Source organism: Pleurodeles waltl, chromosome 2_2, assembly GCF_031143425.1.
Source record: "Pleurodeles waltl isolate 20211129_DDA chromosome 2_2, aPleWal1.hap1.20221129, whole genome shotgun sequence".
Classification (NCBI taxonomy): domain Eukaryota; kingdom Metazoa; phylum Chordata; class Amphibia; order Caudata; family Salamandridae; genus Pleurodeles; species Pleurodeles waltl.
Window position 1 is genome coordinate 511,572,325 of NC_090439.1, and position 13,012 is coordinate 511,585,336.

The 13,012-nt window shown below is 39.7% G+C and overlaps 1 protein-coding gene across 2 annotated transcripts in view; it reads left to right on the forward strand.

Moving 5' to 3' along the window:
• Positions 1-13,012, forward strand: part of LAMA3 (laminin subunit alpha 3) — a 933,952-nt gene that overhangs the window by 608,595 nt on the left and 312,345 nt on the right. For both annotated transcript variants that reach the window (XM_069220025.1, XM_069220026.1), the window contains 2 exons: positions 9,302-9,467; positions 12,805-12,931. In XM_069220025.1, the coding sequence (XP_069076126.1) occupies positions 9,302-9,467; positions 12,805-12,931 (293 nt within the window). The remainder of the gene's footprint in view (positions 1-9,301; positions 9,468-12,804; positions 12,932-13,012) is intronic.

The window sequence follows — 13,012 nt, forward strand, 5'->3', positions numbered from 1 at the left end:
GCTTATAGAATGAAAAATGTCACCTTCTGTATGCATGTCGACAATACCCAGCTGCTAATGTGGCTTGGAGCTGATCTTGCACCTAATGTTAAAGTTAAACAGTGTATGAGTTACATTTGTGCATGAGTCTGTGAGCAGTGATTAGAGAAAAAGCAGGGTTTTACCCATGTGATTGATTGGACTTTATGAAAACTATGTAAGAGTTGATTTCGGTTGCTATTTTGTGTCAAGTGAATCTGTATCAGGAGACACTTAGAGTACCCATGACTACTCAGGTCAGGAAGAAGAACTAAACCCTTGCTCACAGATTACTGCATATGAAAATATCACAGAACAGGAAGCTTAGAGCAAGGCTGAGGCTAGACTGGAAGATGTGGAAGACGGGCCTGTGGAGGCTGGGGCTGAGATGGACAGACTGGCAGTATACGCTAAGACAGAGAACCAATCAGGAATACTCTCTCCTTTAGTGGGATATGGCTGGTACTTCAATGTGACTTTAGGTAGCTGCAGTGCAAAACAGTCTGTACCTCACAACTTCTGTGTTGAATGGTTCCCGCTCCACTCAGATCACCCAGCAGTAGTGTTTTCCACATCTTTTTTTAATTTCCCGATTCCATCTTCATTGTTTCCTTTCTGTAACTCTTGTGAGAATGATTTTCATGAAATTGAAGAGGGTCGTGTTGTGCATAATGATCCACCACACGTAGGTTAGATCAGGAAGGCGTAATCCGGATGTTGAAGGAGCAAACAGGACAACATCCTCACAAGTCACCTGCCGCAACCACTCTCTTTTAACATTCCACATTACTCACCCAACAATCTAAATTAAATCACAACACCTAAACACTCTAGGTAATAAAGACCCCTAACAGGTTTCCTGGTACTTTGTGGGTTTAGTCAGTAACCTATTATCTGAAGCATGGGGTAAGTTTTTTCATGGTTGATCTCAATGGTGTGTGGTTGCTATATGCCAGACCTTGATCAGGGGGATACAGTGTCGACAAGGGCTACAGAACCCCAACCATTGTTTTGGGGTCATTTGTCACTGCTTTCTTGAGGTCCTGCCAACTATGGCTCTGCAAACTGGACAACCTTCTCTGCATTTGACTCTCAACATAGAGAGGGTGAGAATTTGCAGGCTTCTCAGAGAGATGTGTGGAAGGCACAGGCTCAGAACTCAATAGTCAACCATCAGAATACCTTCAGTGTACAGCTCAGTGCTTGCACTTTTTAATCTCACAACAGTACCAAATATTATACAATTTGAATCCAGTATGCAGGGTAAAGATCCTGGTCCCAATTATCCCTTATGGTGCTACACTACTGACCTCCCTTCTTGGTATCTCTCAAACAGGTGATTCTTGATAAATTTGGCCTTGCTTCAGCTAAGTCGGAAACATGAATAAGGCTCAGATGCAGATTTTGGTGCGCCATAAGTCAAATGTACAATCAGTTCTTGCACCTGATGGTTTAATTAGTAGGAATATTGTATTTGAGTCTCTCACATTTGACTAATGTGGACTCAGTGGCTTGGTTTTGCCCACAGGTGGAATCCCGCACTACAGAATGTCCTCAGATGTCAGTGAGGATGCCAGACATGACCTGCTCCTCTTCTATCGTTGCTGCCTGATTTCAGTTTAGTGTTGTTCAGCATCCCTGGCATCTTCACTCAGGTGTGGGCTTGGCTGCCTCAGACCCATTCAGCCAGTGAGGAGGATGCAGCCTCAAATGGGCAGTTTTGGCAATGCAGAAACATGTACCATCACCTACCAGGCTGATACTATTACCAAGACAGTTACAGCACTGACTCACTGAACATATTCACCAAGGCTGTTGCAGTCTCAAACAGGATGATATGATCATGTGGGATTTTCATGGTTCCTACAAGGAACCCCTGAGAGACAGAGAGACCGTCTGCAGCATGGGCACTGCTAACTTTGCTCTCAAGTGGTCAGCTTTCCCTGTGTGTACCTTCATCGAAGAACATGTGTGGCATCTCCTTCTGAACAGTCTTTCCTCCTGCTTTGCCAGGTAGATGCCTTCCCCCTCTGAGCAGACAGATAGGCTTCTAGGCACTAAGCAGAACCTCAGTTCCCCCAGCAGAAAGTGCAGACTTCAGGTGATGTCCCTTCATCCACTGGAGCCCAGCTGTCAGGCAGACACCACTCCTGGTCACGAAGCAGTCTTTGGAGTACTCTGTGAAGCACTCATTTCTTTGGTCATGAAGGTTTTGAACTGGAACATTATGGGTTGGGTCTCACGTCTATACACAGTTTCTCCAGCTGCTCTCACACCCTTTTTGTAAAGTGATACTTCTCAAAGCAGGTAATAGTGGGGCAATCTCCAAACTGGAACATCTACAACATAGGCACAATGAAGTGTGAGATTTTCACACCTGGTTGTTATCAATCTCTCTGAGGCACTAATCAGGAAGAGATAAAAGGGCAGGTCTTACTTATAAACTTTTTCACATTGCACAACAGAAACTGCAGTCTCACCCCTCATACATAGGGCAAAATAGAAGGATAACAGAAGTCTGTTACTAAAGACAGTGGAACGTGTCCATAGCACATGCAGGAGACATTACCACCTCAACGCCTTGATTATCTGTTATGAACTGTCCTCCACTGGGAATTCAGTAGAATAAGTGCAGCCGTGGCATTTTGTCTTCTTTCTCTCGCCAGTCTAACCCTTTTTTACCCTGGACAAAATAAAAATGGTGAGCCTCTATATCAGTGTTCTCTTACCTGATCTCACAGAGATTAGACAGTTTGAATTTTGTCAGGTTCTGTCTCGAACTTGTTCCATTGGCAGTATGTTCTGAACTATTTAGTGGTAAGCTATTGCTCTTGAGGGATAAAGATGAAGGCCCCGATTTAGATCTCGACGGATGGGTTACTCTGTCACAGTGATAAATATCCTGTCCACGAATGTAAATCCCAAGGATATAATGGGATTTACATTTCGACAGACAGGATATTTGTCACAGTTGTGATGGAGTAACTTGCCCGCCAAGATCTAAATCAGGCCCTAAGTTTGTAAATGTGTTACTAATGGATATGGTAATGAGTTGCCAAGCTGACCTCTGTCTGGGTTCTCATTGGGCTGCTGCGGAGGGATCTCTTCTTGTGCCTGTCAGATCAGATCAGAGTTTAAACATCATAAGTGAGTCCAATCTATCCATCTCCAACATTATTCAGGCTTGGTCTTCATACGCTCTTTTTATATAAGAAGATAATCAATGTCTTCTAGTTCCTCTCTTGACACTGGGGTGTATTTTGTCTCTGTAAGGCATTGCATCCTGTATCTCAGAGAGTCCTGTCCAAGTCTTCTACTAACCATCCTGTTGAAAACTAGCATCTCTCTCTCTCCCTTTCTCACTCTAATCCCTCACCCACTCTTCCCCTTTTTGAAACTTAAGTGCTTCCTAATTTCCTGGAGTGTGAAAGAGGGAGTTGGACCTCCTATAAGGGGAGAAGGTGGTATTAACCTTTCTGCCTTCAGACATTTACTAGATTTGTGACAATTACCCAGCTACATCTCCTGTCACTCATTGACTTTATGCTTGTTTTTGACCATGTACAGCACTTTACTACCTTTTGGCTAGGTTTCTGCTATAAAAATACCTTATACAAACATACACACATACACAGAATAGGGAATAAAATCCTTGAATCAGTATTTGCACACCTATTCCAGTATTTGAATCCATAATTTTGGTATTTTACTTATACACAGCACTTCGGGTTACCAAAGCACATATTTATTGTTATTTATGGGGCTGGGAGCTTTGATGCACATGAGCACAAATGGAATCACCAATCAACTTTCTAGCATAAGATATGTTTTGCTCTGAAATGCTGAGGTGAGTACAGCTCAGAATAGCTGGGTATTGTGGAGCACTAATCCCTTCTATACAGAGGCAAACTTCCAGATGTTTACTCGCAAACACACCAACTGTGCATGAAATTCTTGCGCCAGCTGAATTGAAGTGCATACAAGGTACTACTACAATATTGTGTGACATTTCTAAACATCAGCGGTGAACTACCAAAACATTGTGGACAAATATATTGATTCTCATATATTGTGTAAAAAATATTGTCAACTCAAAAATATTGTGGGACAGAATATAAATGGTAGGATTATCAATTTTGTAGGTATATTGTATTGTTTATTTAAAAATGGTGGCGTATAATATTTTGCTTAATATAGTTGTAAAAATTATAGTTTTAATTGATTTAATAAATATTGTATCATTTTCAGGTATTAGTATTTAAAAAAATATTTGTGTTTATTTTTTAGCATCCTTTGTAATTTTTTATTTTGAAATTAGCATTTTATTTAAATGTAATCAGAAATGTTTAATTTAGCAGCGGGTGGTTTGATTTGTAGGGTATTATGGTGAGACATTATTTAAAATGTAAATTACTCTTTTTAATTCATACTTATATTTTATAAAAGTTTTCATTGGTTTATAAAGCAAGATAGTCCACAAAACAGTCAAAACATACCCATTGCACAAACAATGCATACTGGCAAAAATCAGACAGTTACGTATCCGAAGCAAGAAGATTTACACCAATGAAATTTTATCAAATCATGCAATCATACATGATTCCAAGTATCAAGATATGTGAAACCAAAAAATATAGCAGCGAAACTAAAAAATATAACAGCCTGACACAAAAGTGCTTAACCCATTTCTCATTTTAGAACTGATTGTGTGTTGTATTAATTTATATATTCCAGCTTTTCACATATTATTTATACTATAAATCACAATATGTCTGGTTCACGTAGTGTAAAAAAGTAATTCATTGTCAGTGTTTAGTTGGTGGTTGACAGTGTCCAATTTATGAATCCAAAAACTTACATTCACCATAGCAATAATTTCCTGTTTGTACCTCTGTGATCCTTCTCTAGGTTGTAACTCCAAATATTTTATCAGAGATAGCAGATTGGGATCATTCTCCTTCATAAAGTATTCTACCTGAGAAGGCTAATTGTCACAATTTCTACAAAACCTCTTTGTTTTTACTTGTGAATCAATCTGTTTCCCCTTGAGGACTGGTTCATGATATAAATAAATACAGATAAATAAATAAATACTTATGTGTGTCAGTGTGCATGCATTATAGAAAACCTAAAATGTTGGTTTTCTTAATGCTTTTTATTATTGTCCTAATACACAGTTCCTTCTGTGGGACAATTACAGTCAATCTGTTTTTGCCTGGGACATTTTGCTTGTCTTTCAGTTTACTTCATGAAATATTTTTACAAATTCTGCACCAGTTCTTACCAAATATATGTTTCTTTATTTAGAGGATTTCCTTTCTTTACTTTTAATTACTCTCAGAAAAGCTCCACATTTTAAGATTACCTGTTGAAATTTATAATAATCCTTATCAACAAAGCATATTTATTGCTCAATATTTTTACTATTTTAAGTCTTACTCCTCTTTTGAAATATGATGTGAAATCAATATTGCTTTATGTTATTAATGCAGTTTTTGCATACTGTTTGGTCTATACTTGGTGTCACATTAAAGTTTAAGTACAATGGCATGACAATATGGATTCATTTGGCACTTAATGCTGATAACAAATAGCCTTCGATTGAAGTTTCTTTTAAAGTAAAAGTGCATTGACAATGATAACAACTAAGTTTGCGCAATATTTCCTGAACACAGCACTATTATGGTATTAGTGCTACTGATTTTGTACTTTCTTTTAAATGTACTGAGTGACTGTTTCCATCTAATTACGTCAAATATGCTTTGGGTGAATGTTAGTAAATTTGGGTCTGGGTGCAATAATTGAACCCTATGTCTGATTTATGATCCGGCTAGCAACCCATGTACCCGGCAAAGTGGGATTATACGGCGAATCATAATGAAGGGTATAAGCTGACAGAGAAAGAGCTTTTAAGAAACAAAATATATACTTCAGAAGCAGTAGAAAAAGGAAAACAGTGCCTGAAAGATGTAGCGCTTTCAAAGACATACCTTGGACAATTTTTGGCTAACACTATTATATATCCCAGGTGGTTTAAAAAAAGGGCATTGATTGGTGCAAAAAACTCGTATTACCTTATTACATAAACTGATTTGTTGAGGTGGTAACGTGATGAATATGTGTGCATATTGTTTATCTTGAATTGTGTTGCACCTTTGATATTTTGGGTTTTTCTTTGAACCGTTGTGCTTATGTGCAATATTATTGTATTGTTTGATTGCTGTGTTGCAGTGTGGTTTCTCCATTCTAACAATGTTTCATCTTAGCTATCTGTGGGATAGTGCTACAACATGATAGAATCTGCAGCATGTTTTTCCAGTGGTATGACACCACACTATAGTTTGGCTAGGCCAGCAAGCGCATGCCTCTGGTGATTACCTGCTACTGGCTATGCTTTACGTTAGCTGTTATACTTGCAAAGATTTTAAAGGGAGTTTGTGACACTCAAATGGCTAGCAGTCCAAAAAACTTAAAAAATGCATGCACCAAAGCAAAAACGAATTTGCTCCCAAATAAAGATGGTACCTCTGAACGCTATACACTTCAAATTGGGGGGATGGGCTATGGGGACTGTGATGTTTGTATTGCCATGGGTCGAAACAAGTATCTAGCTTGGAGGGTTATAATTGGAAAATTCCATAGTTTGGATCAAGGATGGCAGATCCCTACTGAATGAAAGAATAGTGGACATGGTATGCTTCAATCTAGTAACAATCAAATAATACCCTCACAACCCAAAAAAAATAAACTGCACGCTCACAGACTTGCTACAGGTGGTTTACTTGAGTCACACATTTAAATAATGTATATATATATATATATATATATATATATATATATATGTGTGTGTGTGTGTATATATATATATATATATATATCACAAGTTGCAATAACTTACATATTCTTTAACTGACTACTATTGTCTGAATTAATGTTGCGGTCAAAAGAGTAGAGGTAAGGTCAGCAGGGAGGAGCTAGGAAATAGGGAGACCTGGCTTAAGCATGGAGAAAAGTGGAGACATGAATAGAGGCACCTGCTGGCATTTGAAAGTGATGGGGAAAATATTTTTACCCACTGAGAGAAACCAGCAATGCCCTTCGACTCAACACCACAGCTATTAATTAAGGTCATAACGGACCACACTTGATAGCCCTGGAGTTGAGGCTGAAGGGAGTGCTAGTTTCTCACAGTACCTGTCAGTGAGAGTCAAAAGGAATTTTTAATTGAAAAACAAGTGTACTTGACCACTGCCTCAATGTTCCTCTACAGTCCCTGCAGTCCTGGCTCCAAGTGCAGGGTCCCAGAGTCCCTGCCCCTAACCAATCCAAACACAGCTCTCCTGCTGTTAATAATATTAACTAGCATGAGAGAAGCACCAGGATTGGTTGAGCGGGCAGGCCTGGAGCTCCTTCAGACACTGGGGGGCTGTGACTACTCTCCACTCTAAGGTCTAGCCAAGCAAATATTGGAGAGGTTTAAAGGGCTCATGCCGGCTAGTCGTCACATGACAGCCAGCCAAACCGGTATGCACACTTGGAGTGGCCACCAGTGCCATCACTCCTCCCTAATGCTGCCAATAAGAAGCAGTGGCCCCACCCCGATTTCAACTTCGGCCTGGGTTGGCACGTTGAAAAATAAAAAAGTAATAAAACACTTTTATTACCATTTTATTGTTGATGTTTGCTGGGCTCACAGCAGGAGGGTGACACTCCTTCCTCCTAATGGAGGAGCTCCCGCTAGACATGTACAGTGTACTTTAAGTCTAGCACCACGCCTTAGTGGAGTGGTGGCATGTAGCTAGTTATTTCCTTTTACACAATGCTAGTGTATCAAAGCTAGTGCTTTGCAGTTCTTACTTTGTGGGGCGGTAAATCGCAGTTAAGTAGAACAGGAGTATTTACTTAGCAGATAGGTTTTTAGCACTTATGTTGGAGGCCTTTACTTCGTACTTAAGTAATTTTTTAATTGGTTAAAGTCATCTGTGTTATCGTTATATATGTGTATATGTTTACATACGTACATATGTTTATGTCTGTGAATACATGAACACACACATACATATATACAATGAGGAAAGATGAATTTAAACATATTTTAAAATGAATAAATATGAATTCATTTAAGTATAATAAAAACATTATAGCAAATATATGTATATGTATATTTAAGTTATAAATAATGGTATTGAAATCCACTGTTAAGTTAATAAATAAACAATGTGTTTAACAGATGGTAATATTAATTAATATTAAGTATAAATTAACATTATATTAATGAAATATGTATTTAAAAATGTAAGTACATAGCATTATAAATGTATGTATATATGTTTTCAATGTACGGTTGGGGCTTTAAGGGTGGTAAGGGACTTTTAGATTTCTGGTTAGATAGTTTTTAGGAATGTTTTAGAATGTAGTATTACTCAGGTGTGGGTAGTTTTTAAAGTGGGAAGGGGTATTTGGGACTCAACATTAGGTAACGTATAGGAGCAGTAAGGAATTTAGAGTTTAGGAATGGCTAGTGCATAGTAGTAGTAAGGGGTTTTTAGGGCTCATGAAGGGTTGGGTGTAGTGGTAGTAAGGTGCTTTTAGGTTTTAGTGATGGCTAGTGTATAGTAGTAATAATAAGTGTTTTTAGAGTTCAGATATGCCTAGTGTCTCCAGAGGTAGTATGTTGTTTTAGGGTTCAGGTATGAGTAGTGTATAGGGGTAGTAAGAGAGTTTTATGAAGCAAGGATAAGTATTGTATAAGGGTAACAAAAAGTTTGGAGTTGAGGGGTGAATAATATTTAGGGACAGTAAGGGATTTTTAGAGGCCAGGGTGGGCACAGCTTAAGGGTAGTAACGGGGTTTTTAGGGTTCATAGATGGACAGAGTTAAGGACAGCAAAAAATATATATACATTTTTTTAATACATACTTAGATAATCATTTTAAGGGGTTAAAAATAATACTTACCAACCTACTTGCAATACAAAGGTACTGCAGGTGAAAAATCATGCAACATAAAGGCCCACCCAATGCATTAATGCTAATGTAATGCACGATGAAGTACTGACCTACGAAGTAATGACTGATATTTAAATACATAAACTGTGAGTCATGATTTTAGGCATAATACTTCTCACTGTACATGTATAACCACCACCATGTCCAGATGCAGAGAACCTGAGATGAAATGTATTGTATTTTATGTTTATTGGTTACTTTCTTAAATTAATACCTCTGCATCCCCAAATGCCATGTTCAGCTGTTATTTATTACAGTAGTTTTGTCTATTCTAGGGCACCCTGCATCATTCAGTCTGTATTTGAAAGTCCACCAGTGGCTTTGCGTTTTGATGCACTCGCTGATGGCCTGGTTACAGTAGGGCAGAGTAATATTCTTCATGAGAATTTACCAATAGCTTCTGAGGAAATGATCAATGGAGTGCTGCTCAAGTCAACCCAGGTAAGGGAGACCCATTATTTAGTTAATTTCAGACTGGAACATTGGTCTGTTGTCTCTCTTAGTATACCACTGCCAATGCCCTGTGAGAAAAATCTGCAGATGTAATGCCTTTTTTGAATATGGTGATATTTTTCACAGATGATGGCCTCCTGCTAGATGGATATGTATATATTGCAGTGGTATTCTGACCTCCCTATGTTTATGACTGAATCTGACCTTGGAGAGAGGACAGAAATGTAAGAAGCTGCATGGCAAAACGTTTGTGGAACCTCTCCTTGGTTTTTGAACCAGTAGGCAACTTGTTAGGAGTACATTTACTCTAGGGAAAGTGAAAACACACTAGTGGGTGCATCTAGTGGTGTTGCTGCATTAGCAAAATTAGAAAAATGAAGACGTTAGGCCTTCTGTTTTATTATTGAAAACATGTAGGTGTAGCAGAGCAGGATCTCCAAATATTTAGGGCCTGGTGTAAATAGCCCTGGCATCTGCTATGCTATCATCATCATACCAGGATTGAATGTAGTCGCCATACATAGATGCGGAAGAATATTCACAGTCACTGGGAAAACACAGAGCGGCTCTAAGCTGACAACTGTGTTCCTGAAGATACTACAGTTTTTGCCTACAAACTAGCAGATTGATGTTAGGGAATATAGGGTTGTAGATGCAGAGTGTGGGTAAAATGTATGTGATAACACCTGTGGTGGAAACAAATGTCAGCACTTTTTCAAATAGTACGCATCCATTATGAAAGGAGGCGAAGGTAGGCAGACAGTGAGCTACAATGTGTCAAATATAGCTTTGAAGATTCATCATCCCTGATTTTTTTGCAATTAAAGGGGAGTTTTACTAAAACATTTTTAGAGTTTCCACTTGACACTGACGAATCAAAAGCACAAGTTGATCAATCAGTCCTTTAGTCCAGAGCAGGAGCACGATGGTACAGTGGATCATCAATTAGAGCATTAACAAGTTTGACGCTCAGCACCAGCACTTATTTTTTCAGTCTGGGACTTTTTGGGTTGAGTAAGGGCTGATTTTAAAGCATTCACCACTCGCCGCAGCACCAACACTAGAGTAATGTTTCAGCATGTCTGTAAGTGTCAGATCACATTACAGAGATTTGTTCACATCTTGCACCAGCACTGTATTCAGTTGGTTTGGCCAAGCTAAGCATGTACAGATCTTTATCCCTTCCTGTGTGTTAGTTGTCCCCAGCCAAGCTGACTTTCGCTTGTGTGTTTTGAGTTATGCAATATCCCCAAGCCATAAGCCATCCAGAACTGTGCATGCCCCACAGTCCCTCCACTCCTTGAACCAAGGAATACGTGCCTAGGTGGGCATGGTTGCGTCAGCAACTCACTCAGTCTCTCCCTCTGGGCCCAGCACACCAAGCTGCACCAACATGGACATTACCCTTTGATGCCCCACAGGTATATCGAGTGGCCCTGCATGCTGTACAGCACTGAATGGTCCACATCTTTGTGTGTGACAGTTCTCAGGAAGGAATCCATAGTAGAATCGGTGGGCTATAACTTCTGCCCAACCCAGCCCTTACAGGCTCTTGTAGTCCGAGACTAGTGATGCATGCAAAGTGCACTGGGGGGACTGTGAACTCGATATGACCCCCATACTCCCTGACTCTCTAAAGCTCAGTTCTCCTCTACTTACCTGCTTGACTGCCCACAATGGATCGCTGATCATCAAGTACAAGTCTAAAATAATAATTCAAGACCAATTAAACAAAGAAAAAAATAATGTATGCATATTGCAAAATTCTGTAACATGGGGAAATATTTTTTGCATCTTGTAACAGTACTCATTAACAAACTTCAGAAAATGGCTGGAATAGGATCCGAAGCAGTAGGATGGTAATCTATCTTTGTTATGCACATTGAGATCTATCAAGCCAACAAACAATATCATTCCTTTTCATCCAGGCTGCAATTAGATGCATGTATTAGGAGGAAAGTCATTCACATTGCTTTGAGAAGCTATGCCATTCTACCCTTGTAAAGTTTTGGATGGACTTTTGCATGATTGATTTGCCTTCAGTCATCCTGACAATCCTGCATGCCCCCTGATACAACAACTGTTTTGCTGTTGTGAGACAGCAGAGCTAAGTTCTAAAGTTGAGAGGGCATACAAAGTGCACCTCTTAAGTTGAGGGTGATTGCTGCCCTCTCTCTCTCTCGAGTACAGGGAATACTACGAGTAGCGTCAGTATAATCTGCTACTGTATAACATGGCCCCTGTCCCTATAAAGGCACAGTTTACAAGCATACTCAGCATAAATGTTTTTGCGGTATCACCAAACTGGGCTCCTCTGTCTACCTCACATCTGGGGCATGAATGCAATTTTCTTGTACCTATGTTTATGTAGATGTAGGGCTCTGTGTGTTGGGGGGTGGGATTGGGGGTGTTTTTCCTGTAATTTTGTTTGTCCCCCACCAAGGTTTTTAAACTACAAATGTTGCATCTGGCCATACCTGCCCCCAAATACATGTCACTGTGACTATTACAGTAACCAATGTTTTCTCAACAATTAAGCACTAGTGTAGCTGATTAGATGAATGTAGGATTCAACAGTGGAACCCCTGCTTGTGCTGTCCCTGACCTCGACTAGGTCTAGAGACCATTAGACTGTGACTACAAAGGGAAATGTCTGAAGCCCAGTAAAAAGCAGAGCCCAGCTTCCTGCCAGGATCTGTGTGGGACAGCTGGACAGCCTTCATCTGTCTCAGAAACAAGGAGATGCTTGGGGACTTCTAAGACCATAGGAGGCGTTTTGCTTTCAAATGACACCAAAGCTGAACCTGCTTCAACCCCCACCTTCCTCGAGCTACAGGAAGCTCTCTAAAGTGCCACTGAGCTGTTGGTTAGATATTCCTTACATAACCCACTGGCCACGGTGAGCACAACAAAGGCATGCTGCTTGAATTGGTCCCACTTTGTAGGGAACAGTGCACAGAAGGAGATGAGGTGATTGTTGGATTACTTACTGTAGATCTTCATTACTTCAGTTCTCCCTTCCTTGACCCAGTGCTTATGTATGACTCTCCATCTTTAGGAGACTTTGGTCTGCAATGGAGCAGCTTTGACACAATATCTTGTTGATGACCGCACAATGTACACCTTAAGAGAGGGCAAGGGAAGGTAAGGAGTCATGAAAAGAATGAACATTTGGACCATATTATGGGGTGGCAAATGGGACAAAAAAGAAATACTCAGAGTAATGAAGATTATCTGCACGTAATCCAATCGTTACTCTGACAGCTGATGTTAAATTTGAAAAGCACACTTCAAAGCTGACAGATGAATTGTCTTACCTCCGCAGTCCCAAATGACGTTTAGCAGAAGAGTGCCACATCCGAGCAGATATGTGTTTATCGTACATTTTTACCAACCTGAGCATGCAACGTTTCCTGTATCCGTTCTTGTGGATGGAGGGCAGCGGTGGTCAGGTAAGGACAATTTGAGTGCTTCTTCAAAACAGTTTCTTTGGATTTGTTAAATGTATTATCAAAACCAGACAACTGAAACAA